At 44.8% G+C, this 20,264-nt stretch overlaps 1 protein-coding gene and 1 non-coding gene across 2 annotated transcripts; one reads left to right on the top strand and one right to left on the bottom strand.

The window, feature by feature from the left end:
• The first annotated feature begins 8,225 nt into the window (after nucleotides 1-8,225).
• On the top strand, nucleotides 8,226-8,329 carry LOC128578885 (small nucleolar RNA U13). The gene has a single exon (XR_008377979.1). It is a non-coding gene; the product is annotated as a small nucleolar RNA U13 (small nucleolar RNA).
• Nucleotides 8,330-14,764: 6,435 nt separating this feature from the next.
• LOC128578107 (translation machinery-associated protein 7-like) lies at nucleotides 14,765-15,299 on the bottom strand. The gene has a single exon (XM_053580546.1). The coding sequence runs from the start codon at nucleotides 15,145-15,147 to the stop codon at nucleotides 14,917-14,919; it is 231 nt and encodes a 76-aa protein (XP_053436521.1). The 5' UTR covers nucleotides 15,148-15,299; the 3' UTR covers nucleotides 14,765-14,916.
• Nucleotides 15,300-20,264: the final 4,965 nt, after the last annotated feature.

The raw sequence follows: 20,264 nt of genomic DNA, 5'->3' as shown, positions 1-20,264 counted from the left end.
AGGTTGCTGCAAGCTGTGACACCATGGCATTCTACCGAGGGCAACAGCTTGAGACTCTGTCTCAAAAAAAAAAAAAAAAAGTCCTCCTTCCTAGAAAATGTTAAGATTTCCCATTGCAGTTGAAATTTAAAATTTTTTAAAAGTAAGGACACATTACTTATATAAAAATGACTGTACAGTGAGAAAGGTCAGAAGCAAGTTAGAAGTATTTTTAAAAGCTCATCAGATCTTTTGTTCTATAGAATTTCCTAAATTCATTACAATAACAAAAGAAATGCCAGATGGAGAACAGTAAAGAAACATATCAAACCAGTCCTATTGAAGCATCCTCTATTGCTAGAACAGATACCCACAGGCAGAGTCCACAGGTCAGCAAGGTAAGAACAGCCTTGTTGAAAGTTCACCCTCAAGAAAACATGTCTCTTCTGATTCAAGGAGTCAGCACCTCGTGGCCTCTGGTGGTAAACTAGTTTCTGTTCTTGTCACTCCTGCCCTGCCCTCAAGCTGCCTCCTTGGAGCTCCCTTCTCATTTGAGCAACTTATCATGTCAGATCCCCTAATCTACACCTGGACCTGTCACTCTCAGGCACAGCCACCCAGGTGGTTGACAGGACAGGTGGTGAAACAATAGGAGACTAGGTCTCCAAGCCACCTCTCCTTTCCCTGCTGTAATATCCCAGGTTAGGTAGGAAACTGGCCAATGATAGCTCTTGGGTAGTGATCTAAGAATTACCTGGAGAAAGTAAAGTACATTGTCTTTTTTTTAATATATTTTAAGCAGGGTGCCCCTACTTTTATAAAATTTTAAATTTCAACTGCAAGTGGGAAGGAAGGAAGGCTTTATCATAAGAGCACCTACTCCTTTTACTCTTTAAGTGCTTCCCATTTTCAGTTGAGTTCAGCTTAGCAAACATTAACTAGGTGCTCATGTATCATGCCCTAAACCTGGTACTGAATGAACAAACATCAAGGAAATACTATCCCTAATGCTTAAGAAGCTTCTAGTCTTCCTGTGTTTCACGCCCACTAAGCAGGTAGGTTTGTGGAGTAAAGCTTGGAGTAAAGCTCCAAGCCTCCCCAAATATTAAAAGGGCCTCTGAATCCAAAGAGGCAAGGATCTGCTGTGGGAAACAGGCTCTAAGAAACACAGGAATCTCTAGAAAACCTAAAGGGAATGACAAATAGCAGAGATCAACAGCCTGATGGAGAATTTCCCGACATGTCATTGCCAGCTGGCCCACAACCATCACCTGCCCAAGTGTCCAGCAAGCAGGAAAAATCCATACCACCTACTCCTCTCCTCCTTGTCATTTCCACACATAGAGGAGGAAGGGAAGAGAGAAAGAGGGAGTAGCAGAGTAGCTGCCATATTTCTTAGGCTGTTTTTGACTTTTCTCCCCTCTACTACACTGGTGTAGTTCTATGCAGGCAAGAACTCTACTGAGGCAGCTGCCTGAGGTCTAAGGCAGAAAGAACAGTAGCTGCTGTGTTAGGAAATTAACAAGGATACAGGAAATCTAGCAATATCCACATCCAGCCATATAAGGAAAGAAACAGTGGCACTTTCTAGTAAGTGATTCTGAAGAGAAAGTTTGCTGACTAGGATCCTCAAATTACGTGTATGATGAGATTTCAGAGCTCAGCTACTTCTCTAAGGGAGTAGTATACTTGCCATCACTGCTTATTTCCAATATCTTAGCTTTCTTTTCCTCATAGAAGTCTTCATCATCTGATTCCAAGTTAAACATCTTGTAGCTGAGAGATGAGAGGGGAAAAACAAAAGAGAAATATGAATGCAACAGTCTTTTTGATATGGCATTTTCCACCTTTTCTACAATGAATATGATCACTTGTCAATTCCTTTTTTTCCTACAGTAATTCTGTTCCCCTTCTTTAGGGCTACTCAATCTTTCCATTATTCCTGATTTTCCACCTTTTCCATCTTCCTACTGCATCTTTCCATCTGTTTCACATACTTCCAAAAGAAGGTGTCTGTCCTTCTGGAAGGACGGTCATGTCCTTCAATGTCATGCATTGCGAGTGATATGGGCTCTGTCAGACTGTACACATTCAAATAGTTTTGGAGCAGGGGAGGAACTAATCAGGGAAATATCTAGGTAGAAAATGTCATCATTTTTCTTTATCGAGTTTGAGATCCAATTATCTGGGAAAAGCAGAGGCAAATAGAGAGAGGCAGCCTAGCAGAGAGGTTTCTCCTCAGCACCACTCCCTGCAACCCAAAACCTGCACCCCCTCTTGAACTGAAAGAGTGCTCTGTCAGAAGTTAAACTCAAAAGTGCCCCTGCACAACCAAGGGTGCCAATAGTGAACACTCTCTGGGGTCAAAGGTACCAACAGGTTGAAATTCGTCACACTCCTATATTTTCCAAGTAGTGACCATAGGTATGATATACCTTTTTTTTAAGAGACAGAGTCTCACTTTGTCACCCTCAGTAGAGTGCCGTGGCATCACAGCTCACAGCAACCTCCAACTCCTGGGCTTGGGCGATTCTCTTGCCTCATCCTCTCGAGTAGCTGGGACCACAGGCGCCCGGCTATTTTTTGTTGCAGTTTGGCTGGGGCCGGGTTTGAACCTGCCACCCTCAGTATATGGGGCCAGCGCCCTACTCACTGAGCCACAGGCGCCACCTGGTATGATATATTTTTATGCCAAAGAGAAAAATAATACACTGTTACATGACTTGTATGACCTGTTACAGACATAATTTTTTTTTTTTTTTTTTTTGCAGTTTTTGGCCGGGGCTGGGTTTGAACTCTCCTGGCATATAGGGCTGGCGCCCTACTCCGTTGAGCCACAGGCGCCACCCTAGACATAAATTTTTCTCTTTTTGAGACAAAGTCTCACTTTGTCACCCTTGTAAGTGCCATGGCATCATAGCTCACAGCAACCTTAAACTCTTGGCCTCAAGTGATCGTCTTGCCTCAGTCTCCAAAGTAACTGGGACTATAGGTGCCTGCCACAATGCCTGGCTATTTTTAGAGACAGGGTCTCACTCTAGCTCAGGCTGGTCTCAAACTCTTGACCTCAGGCAATCCACCTATCTCAGCCTCCTAGAGTGCTAGGGTTACAGGTGTGAGCCACCATTCCCAGCCTATAGACATTAAATATTAGTCTAGTTCCACCATGTTCACCACTTTTAAGCTGCCAAATTGATGGGCCTTTGCTATCCTGTTGACTGTTCTATCCTTAAAACTCTTCTCTGTTCTTGATTTCTGGGATACAGTTATCTTTTGGTCCTCATCTCATCTTTCTATCCATTTCTTCTCACTCACTTGAATTCCCCAGGTCAACCCTAGGGTTTATCCATAGACTCTCTCCAAGGCAATCCAATCAATTCCTGAGGATCAGGTTACCAAGCTCAATATGTCAGCCCAATCCATTATATCCACCCTGACTTGTAACATCTAGCTCCATAGTTCCAACTTCTTACCTGGACATCCTGCGGGCAGGGCCAATATTTAGTCAGCATGCATAGGTACAGCCTTACCAATTGTTCATTGATGGCATCTGTTCTGACCAGCAGGCATCTGTCCTGATAAATCTCTGCCTGTGTTCTATTAGTTGTTAGATATTTTTAATATCAGCCTGCCTACAAGTCCCTCAATTCCAATATGCCCCAAACTGAACTAGTCACTGTCCTCCCAAATCCACTCTTCTTATAGTATTCCATATACAGACACCACCTGGGACTGGACCAAAATCTGTTGGTACTTCTTGTGGGGCCCCTAAAACAGATTTTTTTTTCTTTATTTTTGAGACAGAGTCTCACTCTGTTGCCCTGGGTAAGTGTGTCATAACTCACAGAAACCTCAGACTCCTGGGCTCAAGCAATCCTTTTGCCTTAGCCTCCCAAGTAGCCAGGACCACAGGTGCCCACCACTATGCCCAGCTAGTATTTTTTCTATTTTTATTAAAGACTGAGTCTCACTCTTGCTCAAGCTGGTCTCGAACTCCTGAGCTCAAGCAATCCACATGCCTCGGCCTCCCAGAGTGCTAGGAGTATAGGTGTGAGCCACCACGCCCGGCCAACAGATTTTCTCTAAATATTTTTTCAACATTTACCTAGTGGAGGCTAGAAGAAACTAATTTTTCTATTTGGTTATACTACCACATTTGTTAAAATGTATCACTGTACACCTAAAAAAAAGTGAATTTCACTGTATATAAATCATAACTCAATAAACCAATAAACCTAACTTTAAAAGTATAATTAATAAAAGATAATATCCAATTAATAGCTTTATACAATGCCTTATTTTGTTATACGATTTCAGCTGACTATAACTGACAGCTTTAAATATCTTTTCACACATTAGTGTCAGGTTTTGGTGGCTTACATGTAAAAATATTCAACAGAGAGAAAAAAATATTCAACAGAAATATATCAGAGCTAGCCAGAAAAAATTTTCCCACTCAACAGCACTAATTGACTTGATGGGGGAGCAGAAATGACCAATTCACATTCTTATTAAACTCAAGGAATCAATGTGGAAACCATAGTTATCTAGCACCATATTTCAGATTTATTCTAGTAATTTTTTTTCAGCATATCCTATAGTTTGGCACCTGGACAAGAAATACCCCTTCATCTAGCTCTGGTTAGAGTAGAGGATTCATTAATAGAAATAGCAATTGATAAGACTAAAAGATAGATTATGGCCAGATTACATACTGGGCTAAACAGTTTGATTTTTATATAAGCTATTTGAATTGGGGATCAATATGATCAAAGCAGTGCCTCAGGAGATTCATATGGAAGTGGAATACAGACTGGATCTGATTAGGAGAGATCAGAGTCAGGAGTCTACTTAAAAAGGAATAAAACCTGGTAAGGGCTTGGAAGAGAAATTAAGTCACAGTTCACAAACATTTTGAAGAAGAAACTGACCAAGTAGATAATAGGCTGGGGATAAGGAATCTAATATTTTGAATCTGATTGGGAGGTCAAACCAGATCTTGCTGGCTCGGTGCCTATAGCTCAGTAGCTAGGGCGCCAGCCACATACACCAGAGCTGGTGGGTTCGAATCCAGCCTGGGCCTGCCAAACAACAATGACAACTACAACCAAAAAAATAGCCAGGTGTTGTGGCAGGAGCCTGTAGTCCCAGCTACTTGGGAGGCTGAGGCAAGAGAATCACTTAAGCCCAAGAATTTGAGGTTGCTGTACGCTGTGATGCCATGGCACTCTACTGAGGGTGACATAGTGAGACTCTGTCTCAAAAAACAAAACAAAAAAAAAAAAAACAGATCTTGCTGAGCACCACAGTGTTCATAGAGGAAATGTGATGTTTCCTCTTAAATCTTCTTACACAGAGCATCAGGTTCTTTTCCTTTAAAAAAGAAAAAGTCAAGCTTTGATAATTCTCCTACTCACGGAATCTGTCTCTTCAGTGCTTTCCTTGTGGTCACAACTAAACCAGAGAAAGAAAGAGAGAATTAGAAAGCATCTAAAGCATGATAAAATCTGGTTACCCACATATTTAACTCCCTAAAACCAAAATCCATAAATCAGAGCTGGTTAAAATTTACATCTCCCAGAGGAAAAAAAAAAAGATGTGCGGTACCTGTGGCTCAGTGGGTAGGGCACCGGCCCCATATACCGAGGGTGATGGGTTTGAACCTGGCTCCAGCCAGCTAAAATAGCAACAACAACAAAACAAAAAGCCAGGCATTGTGGCAGGTGCCTATAGTCCCAGCTACTTGGGAGACTGAGGCAAGAGAATCACTTAAGCCCAGGAGTTTGAGGTTCCTGTGAGCTGTGACACCACAGCACTCTACCAAGGGCAACAAAGTGAGACTCTGTCTTGGAGAAAAAAAAATAGAAAAGAAAAGAAAAAAATATTTACATCTCCCATGAAAGATAGGAAATGAAAGGAGACCCAGAGTCAAAAAATGGTAAAGGAAGTAAGTTGGAAAAGAAGCCCAGAGAAACTCCTTAACTCCTTATGGTAGAAAAAGAAACTTCCTTTTGGCTCTTCACCTGTAGCTCAAGTGGCTAGGGCACCAGCCACATACACCAGAGCTGGCAGGTTCGAATCCAGCCTGGGCCTGTCAAACAATGACAACTCCAACCAAAAAAATAGCCGGGCATTGTGGTGGGTGCCTGTAGTCCCAGCTACTTGGGAAGCTGAGGCAAGAGAATCGCTTAAGCCCAAGAGTTTGAGATTGCTGTGAACTGTGATGCCACAGCACTCTAAACAGGGCGACAGCTTGAGACTCTGTCTCAAAAAAAATAAAATTAAAATAAACTTCCTTTCCAACCTAGAGAAAGCCCTAGAACAGATGAACTTTAGGATCAGCTTATGTTAAATATCCCAAATCTCATTTCAGTCACCTCTACAGAGACACTTCAAAATGTAAATTACTGCTCTAAGTGGACTCATACTTACCAAACTGCTTGTCTTCATCATTGCTGGAACCAAGAGCGAAAATCCAACTGCAAAAATAAAAGATACTTTTTAAAAGAAGGTTATCAGCATTATATACAACCAAACATCAAACATCTCAAGTAATGAAGAGAACAACAAGAGTTTCTGAAATGCAAAAAGTTTTTAGGACTTTATGCCCTTATGAAATTAGGATCACAATAGGGAAGGTAAAAAAAAATTAGAAGCAAAAAGCTTCTACTTAGTCTTTACCGCTAAATCAAAGATAGGGGAAGAAATTTGGCCAAGTATCATTAGCTGTCAGTGAGAAGCCTGTTTTCTGCCAAGTGATTTATTTCTATTTAAAGGTATGAAAGTAAGTCCTGAAAAGGGGCCATGGGGAAAAAAGGACTTGAGGATAGAGATTGCAATTGAAAATCAAAAAGCTTAAAATAAAATTTTGCTGTAAGTTTGACCAGATTAAAAATAGGGGTAGGTAAAAGGGAAAGGAGGTCCTCTTTTAGGGCTTTACCACTTGGAGAAGACCTCCTGATTGAGATTGCTATCAAGGTGAATGGACAAGGACTCAAGTTCACTTCATAGGGAGCTGACAAAGGGTGTTTTCTTTTCTTTTTTTGTTTTTTGTTTTTGTGTTTTAGGGAGTGGGGCGGATGGGGAGGTAGGGTTGGGGATGGGAGGCCAGGGAAGAGCAGGGGAGGGCCGGGAAGAGGGAGACGGAGAACGGAGAGTTGGGGGGAGGCTGAGAGAGGGAGGGCGGTCAGGCTGAGGCCAGGCTGGGGAAGCCCAACAAAGGGTGTTTTCAAAGTTGCAAATGCTCCCTGCAGTGAGCCATGATGTCAGGGCCTCTTGCTTCTCTGCCTTCTAATATGCCAGCGGGCCCAGCATTTGTTTTCCACTGCTCTGTGCCACGCACTTTGCCTATTGCCATTAATTACCAAATGGCTGTCCATACTGTGAAACCAGGTACATTCCTGTGCAGGACCCTTCAGCTCCTCAGACAGCAGCCTGGATACCTCACTGTTAGCCACTCATTACACAGAACCGAACTCCAGTCTGAGGACCAATGCTGCAGTAAGCATCACTTCAGTGCTGGAGCCTGGCTACATCAGAGGTAATCTTGTCATTAGTTATTTCACATTATGACACATAGCCATGGAGGATATTAAAATGCTATAAGAAGTGGATACAATAGCTATAAGGAAGTCTTATAGGTGTTAAGTCTGATAGGTGTTACATATCAAAATTTAGACTTGGCCAGCAGGGTGGATCACACCTGTAATCCTAGCACTCTGGGAGGCTGAGGCAGGAAGGATCACCTGAGGGCAGGAGTTTGAGACCAGCCTGAGCAAGAGTGAGACCCACCCCCCATCTCTACAAAAAACAGAAAAACTAGGGGCGGCTCCTGTGGCTCAGTGAGTAGGGCACCCCCATATACGAGGGTGGCGGGTTCAAACCTGGCCCCGGCCAAATTTCAACAAAAAAAATAGCTGGGCATTGTGGCAAGCACCTGTAGTCCCAGCTACTTGGGTGGCTGAGGCAAGAGAATTGTCTAAGCCCAAGAGCTGGAGGTTGCTGTGAGCTGTGACGCCACCACACTCTACCAATGGTGACAAGGTGAGATTCTGTCTCTAAAAAAAAAAAAATTAGAAAAATTAGCCAAGCATGGTGGTACACTACTGCAGTCCCAGGTACTCAGGAGGCTGAGGCAAGGGAATCATTTGAGCCCAGGAGTTGAGGTTTCAGTGAACTATGATGATACCACTGCACCATAGCCTTGGAGACAGAGCAAGACTCTGTCTCAAATAAAAAAAAAAAAGATCCTTTTATAGTTCATAAGCGTGATGATTGGGTTTTCACGCGCATGCGTGAGATGTGCCTCCCATAAATCTTGTTTCGACGCTGGCACATTACCTGTCTGACATGAAAAAAAGTAAAAATAAAAAAAAATAATAAGTTTGACTTTATCACACTTCCATTTAGGACTTTTCATTTGGCATAGAGGCTGGGTTCACCGTTTACTTTGTCAGTCTTTCAAAATATACACTGGCTCACCCTTGATTAGATTTCCTATTAATTTATCAACTGTTGCACATTGGATTTTATTTTTTTTTGCAGTTTTGGCTGGGGCCATGCTTGAACCTGCCACCCCCGGTATATGGGGCTGGCGCCCTACTCCTTGAACCACGGGTACTGCGCTGCACACTGGACTTACTCAGTAGTAAACTTCAAGTTTATTTTTTTAGTCAGGAAAGAAAACTCTTGCTAGGTATAAGGTTTCCCAAGTATGGGTCGAGACATGGCCTTGGTTATCAATAAATAGTAAACTAAAAAGTGATTCATACTTCATACAAACTAAAAAGTGATTCATACTTTACCTATCCTATTACATATTTTTTTTTGAGACAGAGTCTCATTATGTCGCCCTCAGTAGAGTGCCATGCCATCGCAGCTCACAGCAACCTCAAACTCTTGGGTTAAGCGATTCTCCTGCCTTAGCCTCCTGAGTAGCTGGGACTCCACACGACAATGCCTGGCTATTTTTTGGTTGCAGTTGTTGTTTAGCAGGCTGTGCTGCGCTCAAACCCACCAGCCTCAGTGTATGTGGCCGGCACCCTATTCACTGAGCTATGGGCGCCGAGTCCCTTTTACATACTAAGTGTTTTACACACACACACACACACACACAAATATTTTTTGAGAGGTTGGGCAAAGGGAACAAAGGATGGGAAACATGACACAGAAAGTTATATGACAGAAAGCCCCACCCTAATTCCTAAAGACAGAATATCCAATTCCATGTTGGATAGTAACCAACAGAAATAGTCCAAGGAAAGCACTAAGGAAGAAATATGTGGTCAAAAAGAGGGCAGATTTTATTTGTTATCTTTTTCAAGTAAAATTCACCACTAGGAGTATAAGTCCCTATATTATGTGTTAAGGCTCATGTTACTGTAATTAGAAAATACATCCAGGCTGTAGCCCATGCCACAGTCCCAGCTACTCTGGAGGCTGAGGCAAGAAGATTGCATGAACCCAAGAGTTTGAGGCCTCAGTGGGTCATGACTGAGCTATGAATAGCCACTGCACTCCAGCCTGGGCAACAAGCAAGATCCTGTCTCTAAAATTAAAAAAAGAAAAGAAAACACATGCATCAAAGGAAGAACCTATGAGCTTAATCAGAAACGCTAACATGAAAGAAGCAGGAAATCACATTAGAAGGCTTTGAAGATATATCAAACAAAAACCCTCAAAAACTTTATGAAAGATCCAAAGAAGATGTCTCCTTTAAAAATGGGTGCAGATGGCTCAGCACCTATAGCTCAGCGGCTAGGGCACCAGCCACATACACCAGAGGTGGCGGGTTCGAATCCAGTCCGGGCCTGCCAAACAACGGTGACAGCTGCAACCGGAAAAATAGCCAGGCGCTGTGGCAGGTGTCTGTAGTCCCAGCTACTTGGGAGGCTGAGGCAAGAGAATCGCTTCAGCCCAGGAGTTTGAGGTTGCTGTGAGCTGTGATGCCATAGCACTCTACTCAGGGTGACAGGTTGAGATTCTCTCTCCACCCCCTCCCCGCCTGCCCAAAAAAAATGAGTCCAGAGGTGTGGTGGCCCACACTTATATTCCTAACACTCTAAGATGCCAAAGTGGGAGGATCACTTGAGGCCAGGAGTTTAAGGCCAGCCTGGGCAACATAGTGAGACCCCCCCATCTCTACAAAAAGTCCTTTTTTTTTTTTTGAGACAAAGTCTTACTCTGTTGCCCCAGGCTAGAGTGCCTAGCTCATAGCAACCTCAAAATCCTGGGTTCAAGTGATCCTCCTGCCTCACCCTCCCCAAGTAGCTGGGACGACAGGTAGCCGCCACAACACCCAGCTAATTTTTCTTTTCTTTTCTTTTCTTTTTGAGACAGAGTCTCACAACGTCGCCCTCGGTAGAGTACTGTGGCATCACAGCACATAGTAACCTCAAACTCTTGGCCTTAAGCGATTCTCTTGCCTTAGCCTCCCACGTAGTTGAGACTACATATGTGCTCATCTATGTGAAAGTCTGAGGTACAGAGTTAGCCCAAGGTTTAAAAAAAAAAAAAAAAACAGGGCTTTACACCATTAATCCTAGCACTCTGGGAAGCTGAAGTGGATGAATTGCTTGAGCTCAGGAGTTCCAGACCAGCCTGAGCCAGAGCGGGATCCTGTCTCTAAAAATAGCCAGGGTTGGGTGGCGCCTGTGGCTCAAAGGAGGAGGGCGCTGGCCCCATATGCTGGAGGTGGCAGGTTCAAACCCAGCCCCGGTCAAAAACCGCAAAAAAAAAAAAAAAAAAAAAAAAAGCCAGGGTTGTGGTGGGCACCTATAGTCCCAGCTACTCAGGAGGCTGAGGCAAGAGAATTGCTTCAGCCCAAGAATTTGAGGTTGCTGTGAGCTATGATGTCACAGTACTCTACCAGGAGTGACAAAACAAAACTCTGCCTCAAAAAAAAAAAAAAAAATTATCAGCATTAATGAAAATACAGTGTCGGCTCAGCGCCTGTGGCTCAAGTGGCTAGGGCGCCAGCCACATACACCTGTGCTGTCGGGCTCGAATCCAGCCTGGACCCGCCAAACACACAATGCAACAAAAAAATAGCCGGGCGTTGTGGCGGGTGCCTGTAGTCCCAGCTACTTGGGAGGCGGAGGCAGGAGAATTGCTTGAGCCCAGGAGTTGGAGGCTGCTGTGAGCTGTGCTGCCACAGCACTCTACCCACGCCAACAGCTTGAGGCTCTGTCCCCCCCCCAAAAAAAAAAAAAGAAAAGAAAATACAGTGCCGAGAAATCAAAGGAAGTAGAGGTCCCAACTTGCAACTAGAGTGAGTGTAGACGCTCAGCACCCGTAGCACAGTGGTTACGGCACCAGCCACATACACTGAGGCTGGCGGGTTCAAACTCGGCCCAGGCCTTCTAAACAATAACAACTGCAATAAAAAATAGCTGGATGTTGTGCGGGCACCTGTAGTCCCAGCTACTTGGGGGGCTGAAGCAAGAGAATTACTTAATCCCAAGAGTTTGAGATTGCTGTGAGCTGTGATGCCATAGCACTCTGAGGGTGACATAAACTGTCTCAAAAAAAAAAAAAATACAGTGAATGTAGAGATCGGCAAGTTGTTGTCCATTTTCAAAGGCTATCTCCAACAAGAAGCCCAGGATCTGGTCTTTGCATTCATAGCTTCAGAAAGTACCCTGTTTCCCCAAAATAAGACAGTGTCTTATTTTAAGGTGTGCTCCCAAAGATGCGCTAGGTCTTATTTTCAGGGGACATCTTATCTTTCCTGTAAGTAGGTCTTATTTTCGGGGAAACAGGGTAGTTTATTAGTTCTTCATCAAATGCTAAAGGCATGACTCCTGTTAACTAAATTCACAAGGGACTAACTAATAATAAAGAATGTCTGTTGGGCAGTGCCTGTGGCTCAAGGAGAAGGGCACCGGCACCATATACCAGGGTTGGTGGGTTCAAGCCCAGCCCCCGCCAAAATTGCAAAAAAAAAAAAAAGAAGGTCTGTTTACCTCTCAGGACAACTAAAGCCAATTATCTGCCCTGGGCATACCTTATCTGGGGGCAAGTGACTGAGGGTCATGAAGAACTATAATTTGACCTTTTGCATTTTTGAACACATACATATTACTTTAATTTTTAATTAAATGCTGCAAAAAGTATCTTTGTGCATTTGATTACTTTCAAAAACTGGATTTTTCTCAGATTGGTTTCCAAAAGTTAATCAAAATATGCCCACTTGTACAGATCTTGGTACATTTGCTTAATCATTTCAAAGGGTTCTATTGATTTATGATATTAGCAGCAACACTACAACAGGGTTAAATATTTTAAATTTGCTAACATATAAATAATTTTTAATTAGCACTCCTTTTTTTTTTTTTAATAGAGATAGAGTCTCACTTCATCGCCCTTGGTAGAGTGCCGTGGCATCATACTGCTCACAGTAACCTCCAACTCCTAGGCTCAAGTGATTCTCTTGCCTCAGCCTCCTGAGTAGTTGGGACTACAGGCGCCCGTCACAATGCCTGGCTATTTTTTTGTTGCAGTTTGGCTAGGGCCGGGTTTGAACCTGCCATCCTCGGTATATGGGGTCAGCGCCCTACCCACTGAGCCACAGGCACTGCCCAGCACTCCTTATTACTTGCTAAGATGTGTATTTTCTAAAGTTTGCTGCATTCTTTTGCTAACTCCCACCTTTTTTTTTTTTTTAGAGACAGTATCTCACTTTGTCACCCCGGTAGAGTGCCGTGGCATCACAGCTCATAGCAACCTCCAGCTCTTGAGCTTAGGGATTCTCTTGCCTCAGCCTGCCAAGTAGCTGGGATTACAGGCGCCCGCCACAACACCCGGCTATTTTTTTGTTGCAGTTTGGTGGGGGCTGGGTTCGAACCCACCACCCTCGGTATATGGGGCTGGCGCCCTACTCACTGAGCCACAGGCGCTGCCCAACCCCAACCTTTTTAATGACTATAATGAAACAGTATTTATCAGGCAGTTTTTGTGACTGATAACACTAAACAGAGGAGCAAACAGAACACTTTGTCCCTGTCCTTCCAGCAGTCCCTCTCCTCAGAGATAAATAATGTATCATGTTTATCCTTCTTAAGCATAAGCACATCAGCACAAGTCCACACACTTCTATTTAAACAAATAGCATATGAATTGTTCTACAGTGAAAAATTGCATTTTTCACTTTATATATCTTAGTTACATATAGCTCTTCCCACAAGGGTGGGGAACCTGTGGCCTCAAGGCCACGTGTGGCCCTGCAGATCCCAAAGTGTATCCCTTGAACCGAATCCAAATTTTGCAGAACAAATCCTTTTAATAAAGAGATTTGTTATGTGTGAAGTTTGGATTCAGTCAAAAGGCTGCACTCAAGGATTCAGAAGTCCACATGTGGTCCCAAAGCTTCAGGTTCTCCACCCACTGTACATGTCCTTCTACAGAACTGAACAAAGACCAAAACAACCTGCAAATGTCTGTATATAAGAACATGGAGAAAGGTATGGAAGGATATATAAATATTTAGCATGGGTTACAGGGAAAAGAGACATGGAGAAAGGAGAAAGGAACCAACAGAAAACACTGAACTACAAAAAAGCACACATGACATAACCACATTTATGCACTTTCATATATGTGAATATATGTATAAAGAAATTATAAAGAAAATAAAACTTTTTTCTTTTTTTAAGAGACAAGGAGTCTCACTTTATCACCCTCGGTAGAGTGCCAGGGCGTCATAGCTCACAGCAACCTCCAACTCCTGGGTTTAGGCGATTCTCTTGCCTCAGCCTCCCGAGTAGCTGGGACTATAGGCACCCATCACAACGCCTGGCTACTTTTTTGTTCCAGTATGGCCGGGGCCGGGTTTGAACCTGCCCCCCTCGATAAATGGGGCTGGTGCCCCACCAATTGAGCCACAGATGCCGCCATAAATAAAACTGTTTTAAAAGAAAAAGCTCCAGTGGTGGAATTTCTGGTTCAAAGGACATGGGCACTAAAAATTTTGATACTTCCAGATTGCCTTCCATAAAGGTTTGTACCAATTTATGCTCTGCTCCCACTAAGAGTGTTTAAGATTGCCTATTTTCAGGCAGTGCCTGTGGCTCAGTGAGTAGGGCACTGACTCCATATACCAAGAGTGGAGGGTTCGAACCCAGCCCCGGCCAAACTGCAACAAAAAAAAATAGCCAGGCGTTGGGGGAGGGTACCTGTAGTCCCAGCTACGTAGGAGGCTGAGACAAGGGAATCGTCTAAGCCCAAGAGCTGGAGGTTGCTGTGAGCTGTGATGCCCTAGCACTCTACCAAGGGAGACAAAGTGAGACTCTGTCTCTAAAAAAAAAAAAAAAAAAAATTGCCTATTTCCCTACAAATTTGCCAAACCTAGGTATCTTTGACATTTTTATCTTTGCCAGTATGACTTATGAAAAATGATGTCTCATTTAAAAATTTTTTATTTTTTTTTATTTTAGCAACCTCCAGCTCTTGGGTTTAGGCGATTCCCTTGCATCAGCCTCCCACATAGCTGGGACTACAGGCGCCCCCCCCCCCCGCCGCCCATGACACCCAGATTTTTTTTTGTTGCAGTTTGGCTGGGGCTGGGTGGTGGTTCGAACCCACCACCCTTGGTATATGGGGCCAGCGCCCTACTCACTGAGCCACAGGCACCACCCAAGAGCTGCATTCTAATATCCTTTGCTCATTTACTATTTGTTTGCTCACCTTTTACTAAATTATTGATTTGTACATGTTTGTAGATTAAAGAAAAGAGCCTTTTACATATGTAATGTAAATATCTTTTCCAGTTTTGCAATTGCCATTTTTTTTTTTTTTACGAAAGTTTATTCTTAAATGTACAATATGCTCTAAGACAACACTTCATTTTAGCTGTAGGTGGCAAAAGATGTTATGGCAGGAATATAGACAACGTTTAAATAGGAATCAAGGGTCATCATCATCTCAGGCACAAGGAACAGCTTACTTTTTGCCAGATTTCTTAATTCCACCTGTGGCGAGGGGGCCCTTCCTCTCGGCCTTCACTTTTAGTTCCTTGAGCTTCTTCTGCTCCTCTTTTTCTTTCTGTTTGACTGCCTTATTTTCCTCATCCATCTTCTTGGCCTGCTTCTTAGGCTGTTTCAGGAGCTTTTTCTTGCCACTTTCACGGCCAGACATGGAGCTGACCCTGCCACTGGAAAAACCAATTGCCATTTTTATGCTTTTTGATATCAAACTTAGAAAGACCTTTCCACTACAAAATTATTAGAAACAAAATCTACCTATGTATTCTAACATTTTAATGGCTTTTTATCTTAAAATATTTAATCATGTGTAATTTATTTTGATATAAGGAGTGATGAGGCAAAAACCCAACTCTTATTTTTTCCAAATAGTCAACCAATTATCCTCAAATGGTTGGTTTACTAATCCATCTTTTCCCCACTGATTTGAAATGTTTTTAGAGTGAACTAAATTTTCATATGTATTTGGGTTTATTTCCAGACTCCCTGTTCTTTCCCTGTTTGTAACTTCTCCAATATTATGCACCTGAATGTGAAGGAGGAAAATAGGACAACATTCCAGAAGAGAAAAAAACTTACAGGAGACAGGCTATCTTAAAATACCTCCCACTATCACAGGAAAGAAAAATACCTCATCCGTGTCCCTCTAGATTCTAGCGTCTAGAAGACAGCACTGTCAACAATGGAGTGGAAGTTATGTAATGGCAGGTTCGAATTTCATCAGTACGAAGAACTTTCTAGAAATTACACATACTCAACAAGGCTTGTGTTACTTCATGGAGTTGTGAGCTCCTGGCCACTAACAAATATTATGTGTTGTGAAGGAAGCTGGACTTCCAGATTCTAAGATCCTTCCTTACAACGCTCATGACTAAATTAAACTCTATAGATTCCAAATAAAATAAACACATACTTATTAGGAAACTTGTTTTACCAACAGAGTATGACTAAGAGAAAATAGAATTTTTTAAATCTCACCCATCATCCTGGACGTGCGATTGGCCAGGTTCTTCTTTGGACCTGAACATGTCTATAGTCAAGATAAGATAGACTTTTTAAAGAAAACCAGAACTCAGAATTAATAAGACATTTCTGCACTCTGCATCTATCTTTGAGTAGCTTCTTCATTCTAATGTAAAGCTGAAACACTGCTTTCTGAAATCAGAAGTCTTTATAATTTTTTCTGTTGCAGACTTTTCTTGGGCAGAGACAACTAGAGACATAGCGTTTACCATCCACTCAACCAGGATTCTTTGCAGATCAATGAGAAAGCCCAAATCACAGGACAGCCCCAGGCATTACCTCAAACGCCACCTGTTAGGGAGGCAGTGTGCAAGAAATTCATTCACTTATTAATTCCCAGATAAATTTTCTCCTCAGCGGAAGGCTTTAGTGTACATTAAGCTCTATTCCATCCCTCGCCCAGTGTTCTTTCCCCGTCTCTCAGATTCCAAACCCTGCACTCCTTCGGCCAGTCTTCCCTGCCCAGGCTTCAACCACCCCCACACTCTCACCAGCCCTCCACTTCCCACCACTCCTCTACCCTTCCTACACCTTCACTTCCCCTACTCCAGCCTCAAGCCCAGAAGAAAAAGCAGTCCACCTATGAGGCAACAACCCTTCCTCACTCCTCCACCTCCTTTCTCCCCATTCTCAGCAGGTCTTATCCAGACTAGGCCACCCCCCTACCTCCCCCTTTCCAACCTCCACCCTCCCCAAACCCTCATTCTGGTTTCCCACTGATTTTACACCCTGGCTTCCCGCCCCCAGCCAGGCTTCTATTAATCAGGCCTCAGCCCCTCCATCCATTCCCTACACCGCCAGCTTCACATCAGGCCTAGACTATTTCCCCACCGTTCCCATCTCAGCCAGTCTTCCACCAGTCAGTCCTTGACCCCTCCCCCCACTCAGTTGGTCTTCCACCAATCAAGCTTCCACTCCTTCCCCACCACCCCTCCTCCTACCTACAGTTGGTCTTCCAATCAGGCTTCGACCCCTTCCCCCCACTCAGTTGGTCTCCCACCAATCAGGCTTCCACTCCTTCCCCACCACCCCTCCTCCTACCTACAGTTGGTCTTCCAATCAGGCTTCGACCCCTTCCCCCCACTCAGTTGGTCTCCCACCAATCAGACTTCCACTCCTTCCCCACTACCCCTCCTCCTACCTACAGTTGGTCTTCCAATCAGGCTTCGACCCCTTCCCCCACTCAGTTGGTCTCCCACCAATCAGGCTTCCACTCCTTCCCCCCCACCCACTCCTCCTACCTACAGTTGGTCTTCCACCAATCAGGCTTCCACTCCTTCCCCCCCACCCCCTCCTCCTACTTACAGTTGGTCTTCCAATCAGGCTTCGACCACTTCCCCCCGTCAGTTGGTCTTCCACCAATCAGGCTTCCACTCCTTCCCCCCTCACCCCCTCCTCCTACCTACAGTTGGTCTTCCACCAATCAGGCTTCCACTCCTTCCCCCCTCACCCCCTCCTCCTACCTACAGTTGGTCTTCCACCAATCAGGCTTCCACTCCTTCCCCCCTCACCCCCTCCTCCTACCTACAATTGGTCTTCCAATCAGGCTTAGACCCCTTCCCCCCACTCAGTTGGTCTTCCACCAATCAGGCTTCCACTCCTTCCCCCCTCCTCCTACCTACAGTTGGTCTTCCAATCAGTCTTCGACCCCTTCCCCCCACTCAGTTGGTCTTCCACCAATCAAGTTTCACTCCCTCCCCCTTCCCCCCCAGTTAGTCTTCCACCAATCCGGCTTCCACCCCTTCTTCGCGCCCAGTTGGTCTTCCACTAATCGGCCTCCACCCCCTCCCCTCTCCTCCCGCCCAGTTGGTCTTCCAATCAGTCTTCCACCCCCTCTCCCTTCCTCCCACCCAGTTGGTCTTCCACCAATCCAGCCTCCACCCCCTCTTCGCGCCCAGTTGGTCTTCCACCAATCAGGCCTCTACCCCCTCCCCCAGTTGGTCTTCCAGTCTTCCACTCCCTCCCCTCTCCTCCCGCCCAGTTGGTCTTCCACTAATCGGCCTCCACCCCCTCCCCCAGTTGGTCTTCCACCAATCCGGCCTCCACCCCCTTTCGCGCCCAATTGGTCTTCCACTAATCAGGCCTCCACCCCCTCCCCCAGTTGGTCTTTCACCAGTCTTCCATTCCCTCCCCCCTCTCAGTTGTTCTTCCACAAATCAAGTCTCCACCCCCTCCCCAGGCCCAGTTGCTCTTCCACAAATCAGGCTTCCACTCCCCCATGCCTCCATCCAAACTCTACCCTCCCCCCACAGTCTCCCACCCCCAATCTTCAACCGATCAGACCTCAACCCCCATACACAGCCCCCCCACCCACCTCCCACCACTTCCACTCCCCTCCACTTCCCACCCCATCTTGCACAAAACAGGCCCAGCCCACTGTGAACCACACCAAACGCCACCTCTCCCCAGGCCTCCATTTCTACTACTCTCCCCACACTCCACCAGAACTTCCAACACTGGGACCCAGGCCTCTTCCCCACATCTACACCCCACATCATGCATCCATCCCCTAATCCCACCTCCAGCCCCCAGCTTTTCTTACACTACTTGGACACAGATGCCCCACCAAACACCCCCCACCTTCCAGGCCTTACTCCCACTCCCCACACCCCCATGCCCAGTGCTCTTTCACCGCCTCTCAGATTCCAAACCCTGAGGATATCCCACGAGGATATCTATACGGCCCCCATTCTCCATTTTAGCCATATCAGAATTACTATCACTAACAAAACAAAATCCCTTCTTCCAGAAACCTTCCCCCACTCCCACACCTACCCCTGTGGAAACGGAAAATATTATTTTGCACAAATCTCAGTCCCCAAATCCACGGGCAGTCCTGATTTTAATTAAATCAGCCAAATTAGGATTAGCCCCTAGATTGTTCTTCCTTCAGCTATGGTACCCATCTCAATCCCACCAGTCACCCACTTACTGTTGCGACCAGAGGCCTATTGCAGCTCTGTTGATTGCAGCTCAGTCGGAGGCGCACAAGGTCCTCAGCAACTGTGAGGGACGCCAGGAAAGAGACCTTTATATATAGCCTAGCCCCAGCAGGGGGTGGGAACTGACGTGTTCCCGCTCTCTTACCCACCTATCACAGTATGGTCACGAGGCAAAATTTGAACATCGCGCTTATGAATTTAAACTTGGCGCCTAGCCACAGTGCTTCCGGAATCAGGTCCATCACGTCACCAGACGTTACTCTTATTTGCCCAGGCAGCACCATTTCAATACAGGGCTCACCATTTTAATAGTGACCTATCCTAATTCTGTTAGAGGTCCCTAACTTTCTGAGTGATAAGGAAAAACCAAGCAGAATACTCCCTAACAAAGTTTCATCCTTGTGAGAATTTGGATAAGAGAGATTTGTTCCTCGCTCGAATTGCCCAAACCTCGTTTGCCAGCCCTCCAAAGTACTCCATGCCCGCGGAGCGGGGAGGCGGGGTGGCAGTGCAGGGTTTGCTGGGAGGAGGGCACATAGACTGCTAGATAAGAGCAAGGCAGCAACCAATAGTGGCTGCAACACTTAAGTACGACGTTTTTGCTTTCAGAAGCCTCCAAACCCTGGAGATAAAAGAGGTTGGTTACTAAGCTTTTCGGCACTCGCTCCAAACACAGCAAGAAAAACGGGTGAAGCAAATACTCTAGATTGTGCCCATTTCTCCAATAGCCATCCACACATTTGAGTTAAGCAGCAGAACGTAAGCAGGAGCAAGGTTCTGCATTTATTTTGTGCTAGGCATTGTGTTTTTCATGGATTTAATTCTCACAATGACACTTTTAAAAGTAGGCAATATTAATGCTCTTATTTTATGGAGATCGCTCGGCTAGAAAGTGAGGGCTGGGATTCAAACTCCAACAGCTCTAGGTCTAAAACCTACTCTTCCCCATCAGACTGCTAGAATCCCTACATACAAAGAGGTACTTTCTCAATTGATAGGCAATTGGATTAAAGGGGCTTATTAACAAAAAACTTGCAAATTAACCTCTATGAGGATTTCCTAACTCTGTACCTGAGAGGTTTGGGCAAAGAACCTAAATTTTAGCTATCATTAAGAGGCTTATATATGCACGCCTGTAATCCCAGCACTCTGGGAGGCCGAGGTGGGTGGATTGCCTGAACCAGAGCAAGACCTTGTCTCTTAAAAATAGGTGGCGCCTGTGGCTCAAAGGACTAGAGCTCCAGCCCCCTACACCAGAGATGGCAGGTTCAAAACCAAGCCCAGGTGAAAAACTGCAAAAAAAAAAAAAGAAAGAAAGAAAAAAACAGCCGGGCATTGTGGA

This window comes from Nycticebus coucang, chromosome X (assembly GCF_027406575.1).
Source record: "Nycticebus coucang isolate mNycCou1 chromosome X, mNycCou1.pri, whole genome shotgun sequence".
Lineage (NCBI taxonomy): Eukaryota > Metazoa > Chordata > Mammalia > Primates > Lorisidae > Nycticebus > Nycticebus coucang.
Note: the sequence above shows the minus strand (reverse complement) of the source record. Positions and strands in the feature narration are given on the sequence as shown.